We start from the raw sequence: 16,808 nt of genomic DNA, 5'->3' as shown, positions 1-16,808 counted from the left end.
GAAAAGTGGGAAACAATTTTTTTCACAAAATGGCGACTGCCTGAAAAAAAAAGTTTTTTTGGATCACTTTTTCTGACTATTTCGAATTTTTTAAAAATAATAAAAATAAAAATTTGGGGATGGCGCTAGTTCCAACCATAGACAAGCCTATAAAGAAGACTCTATAAAAATTACTTGAAATCGGTCCAGTAGAACCTGAGAAATCGTGGGTATCGTTCCGAAAAAGTCAGTTTTGAGAAAAACGCGTTTAAAGTTTAGGAGACAATTCTAGTGAACACGGACGCCACGTCACAAAATCGGCTATATCTCCGAAAATAAGTTGAATTTTGAAAAATCCTTCCAAGGTCATATTTTTGAAAGTCTAAGCTTTCAAGATATGCAAAAAAAATCGATTTTTTCAAAATCCTAGACAAGAATACCCCCTTTAATTGAAAGCATACAAAATATTGGTTGTGCATGAATTGAAGTCGCTCAACTTTTCCAAGCGACATCGCTTCACTCTATGGGCTCCTGAAAAGTTTCCAGAAGATCCGACGTTTTCGTGCCAAATTTTGTTCAGCTATGAAGCCCATTTCTGGCTCAATGGGTATGTAAAAAAGCAATATTGCCATATTTGAGACGAATAGCAATCTAATGAGATTCAAGAGCTGTCATTTTATCTAGAAATCGTTGTACGATTTGCTGTGGTCTGTGGGCCGATTCGCCAGTTACCAATCGAAATGCTCGAACGAATCATCGAAAATTGGACTAAATGGATGGATCATCTGAGACGTAGCCACGGCTAATATTTGAAAGAGATAATCTTCAAAAAATAAATGCCAAAGAATGTTCTTTCGAATGATAATAAACATTTGCTTTTATATCTTAAGTTTCTGTGTTTTTTCTTTAAAATAGTAGGGAACCCAGAAATGGAACATCTCTTATATATGTAGTATGTACATATGTTACAGTCAACGTATTAATACGCCATTTGCCACACTTGCAACAATCCCTGCCACTTAACTTTCCTTACTTGCGACAGTTAAAATGAAAAATTTTGCAAGAGAAGTGAAACAGTTACAGAGATGGTATGCCATGGCATTTATCTGCTTGAAAATGTAAATGTCCGAAAGTATAATAAGAGCAATTTGACAGCTTCAAAGCATGAAAACTCTGACTAGACATTTCTTGCCAAATGTTGGGGACTTTTATCACAAGATACATTAAATGACTGAAAGAAGATCCAAACGTCTAAACTTCGAATACTCATATGATAACAATAAATAAATCTGTAAATCTATAATAAATTAATCAAATCAGTAATAAATTAAAATATATAAAATAATTACTAACTAATTATGCAATTATTAGATTTTATCAATCAGCAATTAAAGATTTTATCGCCGTATATTGGTTGCCTGTTTTTTGCTTAAGAAAAAATTATAAATGAATAGGTCCATTTAGTTGCAAGTAGCACCACCTGCGTGCAACGGGCAGCGCGAAAATAATGTGGTTATTAATTAATACAACAATTTCGGCGATAACACCACTGGGTCGCGGAACCTCTATTGAATAATCTACTCATTGTATTATACTGTAATATAATTGATATATATTAATTGTTGTTATATAGGGTGTCTCGAAGAGGAAATTAAAATATAAGTTTCAGGATTCGATCACTTCAAATCGAAGTAGGTGAAGAATTATGTGATAATCGTCAAAGTGCCGCTGAAAACACTCGGAATGGCACTTAACTGGAGACTTTCAAGACTAAGATAACGTAATAAGTGACAAAACCTATATGAGACCATATAATATGGAATGTTGCTCTTACCGACCGAGGAATAATTAAATCTTAAAGTTGTACAAATTACACTACACAACAAATCTGAATGAGAAATTTACGACTGATGTGCTAGGAGGACTGTAGAGTGTTTGAGATTCCGTGATTACGAAATAAACAGTCGTTGCACTTGCTACTTGGCTCCCACGTCACTGTTGACAGTCATAACTTCGAAGTCGTAGATAATTTCGTCTATCTTGGAACCAGTATTAACACCAACAACAATGTCAGCCTTGAAATCCAACACAGAATAACTCTTGCCAACTGGTGCTATTTCGGACTGAGTAAGCAACTGAGAAGTGAAGTCTCTATATTCACTCATTATTCCCGTTCTGCTATATGGTGCAGAGGCGCCTCTTGACTACAACATAAAAGGTCTTACGTGTTAGGGAGTTTTTACTATCATTTTCGGTTTTAGCAGCCCAAAAGTAGCAAGATATAGCCTGCGATACCATGTTGCAAAATGGCTGTAAATTAGTATAATTATTGATTATTTAAGGCGCACAGAGATCAAAATACTTATTCAAGTAAGAAACAAAATTCGTGGTGATACATAACTGATGACAAGAAATACCGTTTCAGAGCTATTACTTAAGATTAGAATATTTTTTTTTACCAAACTCTCTCTAAGAATGCCAAAATGTAACGATCACGACCCAAGTCGTATTACTATACAATATACGAAAATATGTTAGCTCCATATCCGACGGTGCATAAAAATTTCGCAAGAGCTTACTGGTGGATTCACCGCAAAAACGTCGAAGCTTTCAACACGAAACCACTAAGTCAAAGTGAAAGCTTTCAAATTTAAAGATTTCGATATAATTGCGGCTCAAATTTGGAAAAAAATAATTCAGCATTTAAAAGAGGAGGGTTTTTTTATGTTGTTTTGTGATAAATATTAGGGTGTCCATGTATTTGTAATATAATATTGTATAGTCGATATATTATAGATTTTGATGAAAAGTAAAGAAGAAATTGGAACCCGATAGTACTGTAATCACCATATAATGAAAACAAAATTCCAAGTATTTGGTTAAAATTAGCTTAAGCTAGAAAAATTTATTATATCGATATTTTCAGAATTATCCTTTATAATGCTGGATTTCCTCGAATGAGTGGTTAAATTTTTTTTTTTTAATTTACAAAACACTCCGTATAAATTTATTGATAAATTATTAAAATATATAATTATATATGCATATCATAATTATGCACCCTATATAAGCACTCGTGCCATGTTTAACATTCACATTTGTTTTAGACACCGCTGTCTTAGCTTTTCGTTAGACCATTCGTATGTGAGTTCGGTGAGCATTTAGCTCTGGGGTCGTTTGCTTAGACGTGCGCCAAGAAGATATCTTTGTTACAAATCTGCTAGACAGCTCAAAGCCTCAATGCGCCGCTGTGGCTGCGAACTTTTGGTATACTTTATTGCCTATCCCTGCCGCAGTATATTGGCACTACTTATAGTGAGTCCGTGTTGTATTGGCACGCGCACTGCTCGATCCAACGCCGTGTTATACTCCGGTCTTCGGTTAGCATGTCTGCTCGCATATATGTATGTATTTGTGTGGCTATTTGCTTGAGTGCCTTCAAAACCGCCAAATAAATGCAAATTTGTACGTTTCGGTTATATCGACATACATACAAATAAACACAGATTTGGTTATATCTACCTGCATACATACAAATACAGATGTGTATGATACATTCATACATATGTAAACAGAAAATAATTTTCCGCAGTTTCTTGTTTTGCTCACTACAACTATCGTGATTTGTTTTTCTCCCACTTGCCTAGTAGTATATTGGTAGATCTGGTCTACCGGCGGTTGATTGCAGATTTGGTCTTTGAAGTGCGCGGAACCTAACCTAAAATTAGATCGTCCATTGATAAACATGCTTGCTCAAATAAGAAAGATTGGAACACGAAAGCATACATATGTACATAAATATATACCGTTAAGTGTATCAGACGGCTAATAGTTGATTAGCGGAGTTCAAGTGAGTTCAGGAGGTGTTCCGATAACGTTTACGTATGCTGCAATTAGTCGACATAGCGATGCTGGAAGCTGCGCTCAGCCGTGAACAAACAGAAGTTTTTGCTATTAAGGTGGCTAAAGGAATATAATACATATTTATGAACTGTAAATGTAATGCATTGGCATTTTAACCTTCATATTTTAGATCAGGCTTAGGCTCTAGATTGTTTACTTCTATTGAGACCATAGTTGAAGTGTTCTGAGATTTTTAGACTTGACTTTGTGTTTAGAAGGTGTTGGTCTGCAGTTCCTTCAACAAATTTCTCTTGGACTCTAAACTAGTCTTACTTGAAATTTTTTGATTTTCCTCTTGATTTTCCCTTCTTGCAAATTAATTTCTGAAACCCCAATCAACTCAACTGCGTTTTTGGTGATGATATTTTAATACTGGGAATCATAAAGAGCTGCAAAAAGGCAAATTTGGCGAGTGAGGTGACCAGGGAATGACTTTGTTTTAATTTTCGTTGACAGAAAATTTTCAGACGACCTCTATTGAAAATTAGATGAGCTTCATGACCAATATATCAACTAAAGAGACTTGAGTCAATCAATAACAGATGTGAGGAGCCTTCATCTCTATTTCTAAGTCCATGGTTTGATGGTTTTCCGAAATATTTCTGCCTTTTTTGTTATATGTCTCAACTTTAAGAACAAGCTAACACATTTATAAGCACATATAACTTTGGATCCTATCAGATTTCAATATTGTTTTGATTTTTTTCTGTTAATTATGGAGTTTGAACAAAATCAAGGACCTTCAAGCACCCACCCTACCATGCATCAAAGTCAACGGTATTTCCTCCGACGGATTTACTGCGCACACATGCATATATGTATGCTTATGTAGTATGCAGATATCTGCTTGAAAACACGATGTTGGCTGAGCGTCTCATTTACCGCTAAAATGCTCGTATGTAGGCCAAGACATTGCCGCAAACAAAAACAAAACATGTTTATGTCTGCAGATATATAGTATGCGAACATGAATGCTTAAGTACATACAATTAGTTACAAACGTTCTTAAGCAAATTCAAGCCTACTCCCATACACAAACACGCACACTGCCATGCGCCGTCGTTTACTCCTCCAAAGCGTCTTACCGTCGCACGCGTCGTGTTATGGTTCTTATCTAATTTATTGGTGTTTGCATTAGGCAAAAGCGCATATTAGCTGCGTTCTAATGTTTTCCTCAATGCCATACTGACATGTTCTAACTTTTAAGTGCAACACGCTTAGCCTTGCAAGCATATAAATAGTGGCCTCCATTCCTTTGGCATATGCCACACACGCACACACGCGCACACAACGCTCAAGTGTAGCTGGTGTACTGTGGCATGCGTTTAGCTGCTCCATAAGGAAGAGCGTTATTAGTGTCTGACGGTAATGGACGTATAAAAAAGGTCATGTGTCTTGCCACATTATGATGGCTGTGCAACATGACTGGCAATGTAAAAGCGGGCGTAGTGAGTTAATCACGTCATGTTAAGCATCACCTTTGTGCTGTGTAGGAGCGTCTTTTAGCGCTGTACATATGCTTATATACATATACATATATGTATGCACGTGTGTAAATGTTTGTATGTGATAGGATGCGTCTTTTAGTGCTTTAATAGTAATGTTAAGTATTTTATTTTTTCATATTTAACTATAGCGTAATTGTTGGTGAAGTTTCAGGATATGCGAATATAGTCTACAAGGTAGCGTGTCGGGTGTCCATTCTTTTGTAGGGAGAACAATAGATCTTGAAAGGTTGTTATCTAAGAGTATATTAAGAGTCGTTTGATTATCATTTCCTTTGTTAGGAATAAAGTTCAACACATTTTATGATTGCTTATAGGCAATTAGGTCGATAGGTAGAGTGGATGTTTGACGACGTAATCAGGCCTTTAGGAAGCCATCGTGACAAAAAACCTCACACTTATTTTTGGCTACATTTTGTAGCAATAGTCGAGAATTTCATTCCAAATAGCTCAAAATTTTTTCCTATACTCAGAGATTCAAACCCCTCTTCATTACCACTAAGGGCCCTTCTTTGCAAGTTAAAGAATCGCTATTTTTTTAAGTATGAATATCACTAACGATTTTGCTGGTTTTAGTGATTTTGCGATGTTGCTATGAGACCTGGGTTTTCTAGTTTTTTGCACAAAACCAATCCGCGAACGTAAGCCTGCATTGCTGACTAAATTTATACTAATTATATTGCTATACAAATTATGATGCTATAATGTGGACCGTGCGGGATGGGATAGATACCGAGAGTTGAAGAGGGAAGCAAAACGCATTTGCGGACAGAAAAAGAAAGAGCCCGAAATGCGTAAGTATGAAGAGCTTGATAAGCTGGCCGATAAGGGTTATGCTCGAAAATTCTACGAACAAATGCTTCGGCTTACAGAAGGTTTCAAGACCGGAGCATACTCTTGTAGAACCCCAAAGGTTTCCCTATCTTGCGACATTTTCAACCTGCTGCTGTAGATAATAATTCGAGCTGCAGAACTAAATAGAGAAGGTACCATCTTCTATAAGATATTGATATCATCGGCCTCAACACCCGCGCCGTTAGTTCAGCTTTCTCCAGACTGGACAAGGAAGCACAGAAAATGGGTCTGGCAATGAACGAGGGCAAGACGAAATATTGAAAGTCATAACTTTGAAGTTGTAGATAATTTCGTCTATCTTGGAACCAGTGTAAACACCACCAACAATGTCAGCCTGGAAATCCAACGCAGAATTGCTCTTGCCAACAGTTGCTTCTTCGGACTGAGTAGGCAATTGAGAAGTAAAGTCCTCTCTCGACGAACAAAAACCAAACTCAATAAGTCGCTCACAATTCCCGTCCTGCTATATGGTGCAGAGGCTTGGACGATGACAACAACTGATGAGTCGACGTTGAGAGTTTTCGAGAGAAAAGTTCCGCGGCTACACTGGCTAGGTCATATTGTTCGAATGGACGAAAACACTCCAGCTCTGAAAGTATTCGACGCAGTACCCGCCGCGGGAAGCAGAGGAAGAGGAAGACCTCCACGCCGTTGGAAGGACCAAGTGGAGAAGGACCTGGTTTCGCTTGGAATATCCAATTGGCGCCACGTAGCGAAAAGAAGAAACGACTGGCGCGCTGTTGTTAACTCGGCTATAATCGCGTAAGCGGTGTTACGCCAATAAAGAAGAAGAAGAGCTTGCTGGAAGAAAAACTAAAATAATTATAAATTTATGTATTTCAAATGCTCAAAGTGCGTATATACATATGTACATATATATACAATATCAATATCAATTATCCATTCATGGCCATGACACAATTTCATTCGGTAAACTGTTTAAACTGTACGTCCATAAATATTTTAATAAGGCCTAAATGGCCCTTCACTGGCAAAAACAATTATACTTTTTCTTGCCTAAATTCCAGGCGATTATATAAATACTTAATTTATTCATGCAAAATTTGCATTTAATATACATATACAATATACGCACAATTTTTATATATTTATAAGCATATATGTACTACGGTATATTAGTAAAAAAATAAAACTTATAACTAAACGCAGTAATTTCTACCGATTGTGCCTTTTTTTGTGATTAGCTGTTTCACACTCGATTTTTTCGCATAGCAATTAATGCCAAATGATATTCTTAGACAGCAAACTACACATAAAATGTATATAAAAGCTTTCCGCTGTGGAATCAGTTCTTTTTATTAAATATTCCGTGCTGAATCGTTGTGTCTTTAACGTCTCAGTGCGAAAATGAGTGCTTTAATTAGTATAGAAACGCTAATTATAACGGCAGTTCTTCTCTTACTCTACGCCAGTTGGCGCTTGCGCCAAAAGCAGAAATACTATCGCAATGTAACTTCAAAGTTGCCTACCATTGGTGGTCTACCGTTTATTGGGCAATCCTATCATTTGTTTAATGTGGATAGTAAGTATTGTCACAAGTTGTTGTGCTGCAAAACTAAAGAGTGATTGAATTGTCATACAATTACAGCATTGCTCGGTAAAATCAGTGCCGGCTTTGAGAGCATGAAGACATCGACGGCTTGCATATGGATGGCAACAACGCCATACGTGCTTACCATCGATCCTGAAATTATCAAGCATGTCACCACCTCGCCTGAGTTCCTCAACAAAGCCAGAGATTTGTATACACACTTTGATAATGGTGTACTCAATGGCATCATCGTAAGTCCAGGTGATGGCGTATAACTTCTATAGGTATACATTTTCTTCAAGTTTTTTTTTGTAATTTTTCGCACAAGCAGTAAATAAATGGAAAACAAATCGCAAGGCTATCAGTCCTTTCCTTGCACATACTAATATTTTGGGTTTGTTTCCTTACTTCAATGAGAATGCAGTCAGTGTGAAGAACAAGCTTGAAAGATTGGCTGGGCTAGGTGAACAAGATATTTATACAAGTATCAAAGAATGTGGCCTACAGCTGAGTCTTCGTAAGTATATAGAGATTAAAATTTCAAAGTAAATTTTTTAAATGTTAATAAACACAAATTTAAAGACCATAAAGTAACTATCCCTCTGCTTTTCTCGAATGGATAGCTGCGAAGTATCTTTTTTCCTTTTATAAAACGTTTATAAACATCTGTGGTGGGCTTAAAACCCACTTGTGTTTATAGAGCACGTTACCTAAATAATTGTGAAACTCGAGTTTGTATGCTACTTTTGTATTTATAAATCCAATGCAATACTTTAGATGCACGTACTTACTTTTCATTTTTATTAAATTTCAGTAACTATTATGGGTGTAAAGATAGAAGAAGACAGTGTGAAGTACAAGGAACTCCTTACGGCATTTACTGAGTAAGTTACGTTGATCGGCCTACCACTTAAATAATACAAAAACACAATACACATTAAACTGCCCTGCAGCTTTTTAGATCACATGTCCAAAACCATCGTACTCAATTCGTTTGGCCTAGGCTTTCTATCCAATACTCCACATTATAAAAGAACAGTTAAATACTTGCAAGCGTTAGTCCGAACCGTAAGTAGAAAAATTCTACAAATTTAATAAATTAATATATATAAATCTATCCTATAAATCATTGCAGCTGATAAAGGAAAATCTTGCTGAAAATGTTGAGTCGGAGGCCATAAGCTATTTTGAAGAGAACAGACACTCGATGATTCATTTGGCGCTAAAAGCACTGCAGAAGAAAGTATTTAGCAAAAAGGATGTGGAAATTGAGTGTTTCACAATGTTGGCTGCGGTAAAGCTATTACAATTTTGAATTTTAAATATTTTTATTACTTGCTATTTTCAATTATTTTTCACGTAAATAGAAAAGCAATATAATACAGTCCAACTGCAGTATTTTTCGTTAAAAGCTCATTTTACACTTTTAGAGCTATACAAAATTGTCCAAATGTTCTGAATTAATGCATAAATTTAATACTGAGCCACGTCTCCCTATAATTCCAGTCTTACGAGACCTCCGTTGGTGCGGCATACACTTGTCTGGTGATGTTGGCAATGCATCCTGAAATACAGGAACGTGTTTTGCAAGAGATTCGCTCTGTGTTTCCAGATGGAATTACAACCGTTCAGTATGACGATTTGAAGAAATTTCCCTATTTGGATATGGTCATATCGGAATCATTGCGTTTAGTACCACCAATAACAATACTAGGACGGGAAGTTGAAAAAGACACCGAACTCTGTCCCGGTGTAATATTGCCCAAAGACGCACAAGTTTATATACCAATTTACATATTGCATACGTGTAAGGAAATTTGGGGTCCAGACGCACACTGTTTCAATCCAGACAACTTTTTACCCGAGAACATTGAAAAGCGTCACCCGTATTCTTACATGGTGTTCTCGAAGGGCCCACGCAACTGTATTGGTAAGAGCTGAAATTATTTCGTGGTTTTTATGTTAATTGACTTTTACATCCCAATTTGTCTGACAGGCTTTCGTTACGCTGAAATCACATTACGTATCATGTTGATCCATTTGGTACGTAATCTGAAATTTTCCACAACTACTAAATTTGAGGATATCGTTTTAATACCAAAAGTTACAATGACTTATAAAAATGAACCACAAATAAGCATAGAGGTCAGAGCAGACTAAATTGGAAAAATTTATGATATCATTCGACATAATTGCACTATATACATATATATATATGATTACTTGATTATGTACTTGTGGCTATTCGCTTAATACAAATATTATATGCAAGTATACAGTGAGCAAATAAATGGTATATTCAAAATATGAGTAGCTGTGCCCAAAAAATAATGTGGCAATGTATTTATTTTGAAAATTCTTTATTTAGTTTTCCAAATCAATTTCATCCCCTTCAAAGTAATCCCTACCGATGCAATTCACTTATGCCAACGGATTTTCCAATCTTCGAAACACTGGTTGTAGTCACTTTCCGGGATGGCCTTCAGTTGCGTCTTCGCTGCGGCTTGAATCTCCTCTATCGTATGGAAACGGTGTCCCCGGAGCAGTCTTTTGAGTTTGGTGAACAGCCAGAAGTCGGACGGCGCCAGATCAGGTGAATACGGTGGTTGCGGAACGATATGGGTTGAGTTTTTGGCGAAATGATCACGAATTACGAGGGCAGTATAGGATGGTGCCTCGATTGATCGGTTGTTTCGGGGTCGTAAGCAGTTATAATGCGTTTCATGACACCCTGGTAGTCGAAAAGCATCGTTTCACACACTTCAACGCGACGCCTTTTTTCCAAAAAATTCAATGTTTTCGGTACCAGTCGAGATTTGAAGGGCTTGAGGCCCAAAACATCCTTCAAAATGGTATTGGCTAAGCCTTTGGATATGCCAACTTCATCAGCAAGATCTCTAATTGTTAATCGACAGTTTTTCAACACCAAATCTTTGATTTGTTGAACGTGAGCTTCGTCGGTTGAGGTGGATGGTCGCCCTGGACGGTCTTTGTCTTCGACACGTTCACGGCCGGCTTGGAACTTACTATACCACTTGTAAACATTTTTTTTAGATATAGCCTCAGCACCAAGGCTTTCTGTACCATCCTCAACGTATCCGCAGCAGAAAACTGATTCCGTAAACAAAATTTAATGCAAATTCTTTGCTCAACAAATTTCGACATCGCAAAAAACGAAAAACTTACTTTTAGCAGCTCACAAAACGACACGTATCTCAAACACTAATGAATATTTTGACATGAAATTTGACATAAATGTGACTGACAGTACTACCAACCTAAAAAAAATAATTCTCCAAATCCTTTGACTCGCGCAGTTTAAATTCAAATGTCACCTTATTTTCTGAGCATATATACATATTTATTTGACTCGATTTTTGAAGAACTCCTAACAGATCGCTTCATTAGACTCATATTTCTACCTGGCGACTGACTTTATCAAGTTGGAAACAGAAAGAAGTCGTCAAATAAAAAAGTCTCCAGAATATAGTACCCAGTGTGTTTCCAGCCGAAATTACAGTATTTCCGTTCGTTGGAGATTCTTAATGCCTCGGTTAAGTTAAGTTCAACTATATATCGTATAAATGATCATTCTGACAAGCTGAACGCTCAAAATCAAGTCCTTGCATGGAAACCTTGTTTATTTGACAAATTATTTTTCCGAAATTTGGTACGGATAATTGTTCAAGGCCATGGTATAATCTCCGAACAGATTGTTCAAACTATTCGTGAAGGGTATTATAGTTCCAGAAGTTAACTTTCTTTTCTTCTCTTTGCTCAAGCATCTTATTATTAGATAAGTGTATGAGTCAGCCATATACTCTGGAGTCCATATATTCAGTGAGTTAGCGCACATACTAATATAGCAGTGTTGAGCAAACCCGTTATATAGGGAATGGTTGTGGCTATAATCCCGATTTCACCCATTCTAACACAGTCTTCTCGTGAACGATACCCTGAAACAAATAATAGAATTGTAGTTAAATATGTGTCTCAGTTTCAGCCTTTGACAATGTTTTGATTAGCGGCCGGGGTAAGATTGTCTATGGAGTCCATAAGAAATTGGATGGAGTATATGGTGATTCTTCTCCTTCGATGATTTCAATTTAGCGCCTTCTAAGTTTTTAAAGTATTGTGCCCAAGTTCATCGAAAGCGGCTACTATGGAGGATAAAGTCGCAAAAGGTACAAATCTTATATTGGTCACCCGCTAATAGAAGTTAGGCTGTATAACAGAGACGGTACTGCGCAGGAGGGAACTGTTGCCCCAAGAGATATCACGTTGCTTCCTTGTCGGCAAGAAGCGCAGCCGTGAGACCACCTTGCATACTCTAATAGTTTTTGACAAACGAAACTAATTTGCGAATATTAATCGATACATAATATATTTACTCACTATACAACAGTATATTTTATTAGCTTTAAGTGAATAGTTACAGTCCCTAAGAAATCATATAGAATATGTATACTCGAATGATAACATCAATCAACACAATTTAGTTTGCTCTGACCTCTATGCTCAATGGCGGTTGGACTTTATAACGCAGTGAAATATGTGGCACATGAACGATATCTTCATATTTAAAAGTTGTGGAAAATTTTAAACTTCGCACCACATGTATCAATGCGATACGTAACGAAATTTCAGCATAACGAAAACCTGTAAAATAAATTGTTTAATAAATAAAAAAACTGCGAAGAAATCTAATTTCCACTCTTACCTAAACAGTTCCGTGCGCCTTTCGAGAAAGGCATGTATGAATATGGATGCCGCTTTGCAACGTTCTCGGGCAAAAAGTTATCCGGATTGAAACGACTTGCGTCCGGACCCCAAATTTCCTTGCGCCTATGCAATTCGTAAATTGATATAGCAATTTGCGCACCTTTGGGTAGTATTACGCCTGGACAGATTTCGCTGTCTTGGACGGTTTTTCGTGCAATAAACGATATGGGTGGAGCTAAACGCAATGCTTCCGAAAAAAACATATCCAAATAGGGAAGTTTCTTCAGATCCTCATATTCTACGGATATAACTTCGTTCGGAAACACAGAGCGTATCTCTTGGAAGACGCGCTCTTGTATTTCGGGATGCATAGCCAACATCAGCAGACAATTGTATAACACAACAGCAGAGGTCTCGTAGGACTGGAAAAAGGAAAATTTATATTCTTTGTTTAAAGTTTCAGCATTAAGTTAAGTAATTTGATTCAACTCTAAAATGATTAAATGCTAGTATCCGATTCTCTTCCAATTTATGTTAAAGACATATTCCAAAAACTTTTCATAGCATCTTTTTTAAATCCTAAATTTCTTATGACATTCTTAAATGGAAATAAAAGAATTACATAAAAATTTGAGCTTTACCGCAGCCAACATTGTGAAGCCTTCCACAACTACTTGTTTTTCACTAAATAATCCCTGACGCATGGCCTTTACAGTTATATCAACCATCGATTGTTTGTCTTCTACGACATTGTTCATGGCCTCCGACTCAAGTTGTAGCGCAAGGTGTTTTTAGTGAACTGCAATTATTTTCATAAATGAAAGAATGTATAAATAAATGACTTTTATGTGTTATATTTTCTTACTTACAGATTGTACTAAGTCCTTGAGGTATTTACGAACTCTGTAGTAGTGTGGAGTTCGGGATAGAAAAGCTACACCGAACAAACCGAACAAAAGGTCCTTTCCCATGTGATCGAAAAAACTTTAAAAACAGTTGAATGCGTCTTTTAGTTCATATTTTTTGATTACACTAGTTTTTTTTAGAGATTTTGTGAATTAAGTACAAATACCGTTTAGACATCACTTACATGTTAAATGCTTCTATAATTTCCCTGTGACTGTCCTTATTTTCTTCCAAGTTCAAGCCCATAATAGTTACTAGAATGTTATAAAGATAGGTGGTTCGGGTTCAGTAAGTGTATGCATCAGAAGCATATTGTTTTCATATTGTTTAGTAAACACCAAAAACAGATTTGTAACCTACAGTCGAGTGTAATATTCAAAGTCTATTAATATTTAATAAATGCTCTACACAATCACAAGTAATGATTTTCTGTAGTTTTTCTTGGTTAAGAAACTCTTGGTTAAGGTCTGCCATGTGTGATTGATGCTGAAACGTCTAGATCTAGATCTTCATAAATATCTGTTGAAACTAAAATGTTCCAAAAATGTTTAAAATCATGATTTTTCGTCACAATGTTTTAAAGACTTCTTTATTGGTTTCGTCTGAAATATTTGTGGACCAAGATTAGATAACGGTATTTTGTACCATTCCCTGTATTATATGTATTAGCGAAATTCTTAAATTTGGTACCTTCACAGGAGATACGGCAAAATACAAACGCATTCGTGGAGAAGACAATTATGCCGGGTATTGATTTCAGAAAGAGAAGAGATACAATATGGCCTTGCCCTTGAAGACTCAACTAAGGTAACAAAGGTGTTTTTATACTATACAATGATGGAAAGATACGTTCTCTAAATTTTGTGGCTCTCTAAAAAGTAATATATTTAATTTAATATTATTTTCCGTATAGACTTACAAAGACTTAGTTGTAAACGGCATTCTTTGATAATTGTATAAATGTCCTGTTCACCCTGTCCAGCCAATCTTTCAAGCTTATTCTTTAAACTAATTGAATTCTCATTGAAGGCAGGAAGCCAGGCAACGATATTATTATGCGCAACGAAGGGGCTTATAATCTTACGATCGGCTTTCCATTTTTTTGCTGCTCGTATGAGAAATAAAAAATAAAATTAAAAGGAAACTATCACCAACAGAGGTTGGGCACTATTACCTGGAGTAATGATGAGTCCATTAAATACATCGTTCTGAAAGTGTTTATATAGTCCTTCGGCTTTGTTAAGGAATTCAGAAGAGGACACGACATGCTTGATAACCTTAGGATCGACGGTCACCACGTACGGCGTTGTCGCTACCCATGTGCAACCGGTTAAAGCATTTATCTTGTCGAAGCCGACACTAAAATTATGAAGTATTTCTGAAATTGTATACAAATAATGTACTCTTTAGTTCCTCTGCTCTGTTGTGGTAACAGCATTTTGTTACAAAACTTACTATTTACATCAAGCATTTGATAAAGTCCTCCAATAAAAGGAATACCGTAAAAGGTGGGCAACTTGGAGGTGACACTGCGATAGTATTTTCGCTTCTGATACAAACGCCAACTGGCAGTGAGTAACAGAATAACTGCCGTTATAATCAGCGTTTCCATTCCACTTAAGATACTCATTTTCGTACTGAGAAATCAAACACACAACGATTCAGTAGAATAATATTTTGTGACACGAACTGAGGCAAAAACCGAAAGCTGCACTAACTTTTATATGAATTCTGTAAGTACGTTTTTTGTCTAAGAATAGCATTTAAATACCTTAATTACTATTCAGTAATGTCAGGCATTTAAAAATTAATGCGCAAAAAAATCAATAGGAAAAAGCAAAGTGTAAATACAGCGGAATTTGTTTATTACGGAAGTATACATATATTTGCATATGTCTGGAAAAATTTCTTGAAGCTTGGCATTTTGAGACAATTATCAGGAGATTAATACTAGATTACTGTGTACCATCAAATCAGCTTCACCGATGATGCGGAAGGCATTTTACACCCCTTCGCCACAAAAAAAAAAAAAAACATGAAAAAACGTTAACTTCGGTTGCACCGAAGCTAAATACCCTTCACAGGTGCATTTCTGTTAGTAACTATGTGTCCAGTTTGTATGGAAGCTATTTGCTATAGTGCGCCGATCTGAACATTTTCTTCTGATATTACATTATTTCTATAAACAATAACTCACACCAAATTTCGTGAAGATACATTGTCAAATGTGAAAGTTTTCCATACAAGAACTTGATTCCGATCGATCAGTTTGTATGGCAGCTATATGTTATAGTGGTCCGATATCGTGATCCGAAGAGAAAACGTATCAAAACGCAGTTCAGACGACAAATGAGCAGGTATTTGATATAGGTTTATGTATTGCTAACCATATGCGCTTTTATTAAAATAATTTTAGCTTTATATAGGTTATATTAGGTTATACTTGCCAAACATAGGCCTACTGGACCTTAGTAATGCCAGATGGATGTTCAGTTTAGTTTTTGGTGAAGTATTCGTGAACTTAAGACGCGTTCTGGATAGTGCTGGAAACAGGCATAGGAGGTATTCCAGAGTCTCGTTCATGCCAACTTCTCTGCATTTATTCTCATTACTTATGCCCAAACGCCTCGCAAGTGATGCCAGTAGGCTGTCCGGCAGTCCTTTTGAGACCGCGTGAGTAAGCGGTCGATGTATCCGCTCCTTTGGGTCAGCTTTGTATAATAATAATAAGTAATAAGAAGTAATATTCCCATTAATAAATCTTTGTTAATTAGTTCGATTACTTAAAAGCTATAAATTCTCTCGGATAATAGAATGGCCAACATGGTTGTAATTAATTCACATGTTGCTACAGATTATAGTAGTTTTGTTTACCTAATGGTTGTAAGTATCACATAAAAATCAGAAACCATTCTTATTGCATGGTTTGTCCGGAAAGAAATATGACTGATTTCTTCCGCCGCGACTTTACTTCGGAGCTTGCGCGCACCGACTGGATTGCGTAGAGGGTGTTGATAGCTAACGAACCAGCGGCTGGTCAGTTGTCTCCTAGCACCAGGAGAGTCAGGACAAACATTTTCGCGCGACATGTTTCTTTGAGTGGTGCAAGCTGAAAATGCAGCGTTCGTTAAAGCCACTATATATATAGCTTAATATATGTAAGATTTCCTAAAAACTGTAACTAGCCATTTTATACTAATATAATATTGCCTTTATATAACTAATAGCAGGATTTTCGAACATCCGGCTGACTTTACTCTATATGATTTGTTTTGCACCTTAAAGTGTGTACCTGGCTTCGATTCTTCCCAGTTGCAAGAGTAAAAAATGTTCGGCTGCACCCGAGCTTATCTTTTTCTTACTTGTTAACACATTTATTTAACAGC

General features: G+C 36.5%; 1 protein-coding gene and 1 pseudogene across 1 annotated transcript; one reads left to right on the top strand and one right to left on the bottom strand.

The window, feature by feature from the left end:
* Positions 1-7,583: 7,583 nt before the first annotated feature.
* LOC126750751 (probable cytochrome P450 313a4) lies at positions 7,584-9,964 on the top strand. Its single transcript, XM_050460472.1, has 8 exons — positions 7,584-7,785; positions 7,852-8,055; positions 8,126-8,311; positions 8,609-8,678; positions 8,748-8,862; positions 8,930-9,088; positions 9,301-9,724; positions 9,791-9,964. The coding sequence occupies exons 1-8, from the start codon at positions 7,611-7,613 to the stop codon at positions 9,952-9,954; spliced, it is 1,497 nt and encodes a 498-aa protein (XP_050316429.1). The 5' UTR covers positions 7,584-7,610; the 3' UTR covers positions 9,955-9,964.
* Positions 9,965-12,180: 2,216 nt separating this feature from the next.
* Positions 12,181-15,065, bottom strand: LOC126768106 (probable cytochrome P450 313a4; annotated as a pseudogene).
* Positions 15,066-16,808: the final 1,743 nt, after the last annotated feature.

The sequence above is a fragment of the Bactrocera neohumeralis genome, chromosome 2 (genome assembly GCF_024586455.1).
Source record: "Bactrocera neohumeralis isolate Rockhampton chromosome 2, APGP_CSIRO_Bneo_wtdbg2-racon-allhic-juicebox.fasta_v2, whole genome shotgun sequence".
Classification (NCBI taxonomy): domain Eukaryota; kingdom Metazoa; phylum Arthropoda; class Insecta; order Diptera; family Tephritidae; genus Bactrocera; species Bactrocera neohumeralis.
The sequence above is the reverse complement of the archived record's forward strand: the minus strand, read 5'-3'. Positions and strand labels throughout refer to the sequence as shown.

What these genes read in the sequence shown, in the direction of transcription:
- LOC126750751 (XM_050460472.1), top strand. Translation starts at nt 7,611, where the DNA reads ATGAGTGCTTTAATTAGTATAGAAACGCTAATTATAACGGCAGTTCTT. An exon ending in TCATTTGTTTAATGTGGATA is followed by an intron (nt 7,786 to 7,851) that starts GTAAGTATTGTC and finishes ATACAATTACAG; the next exon opens with CATTGCTCGGTAAAATCAGT. An exon ending in TGCAAGCGTTAGTCCGAACC is followed by an intron (nt 8,863 to 8,929) that starts GTAAGTAGAAAA and finishes AAATCATTGCAG; the next exon opens with CTGATAAAGGAAAATCTTGC.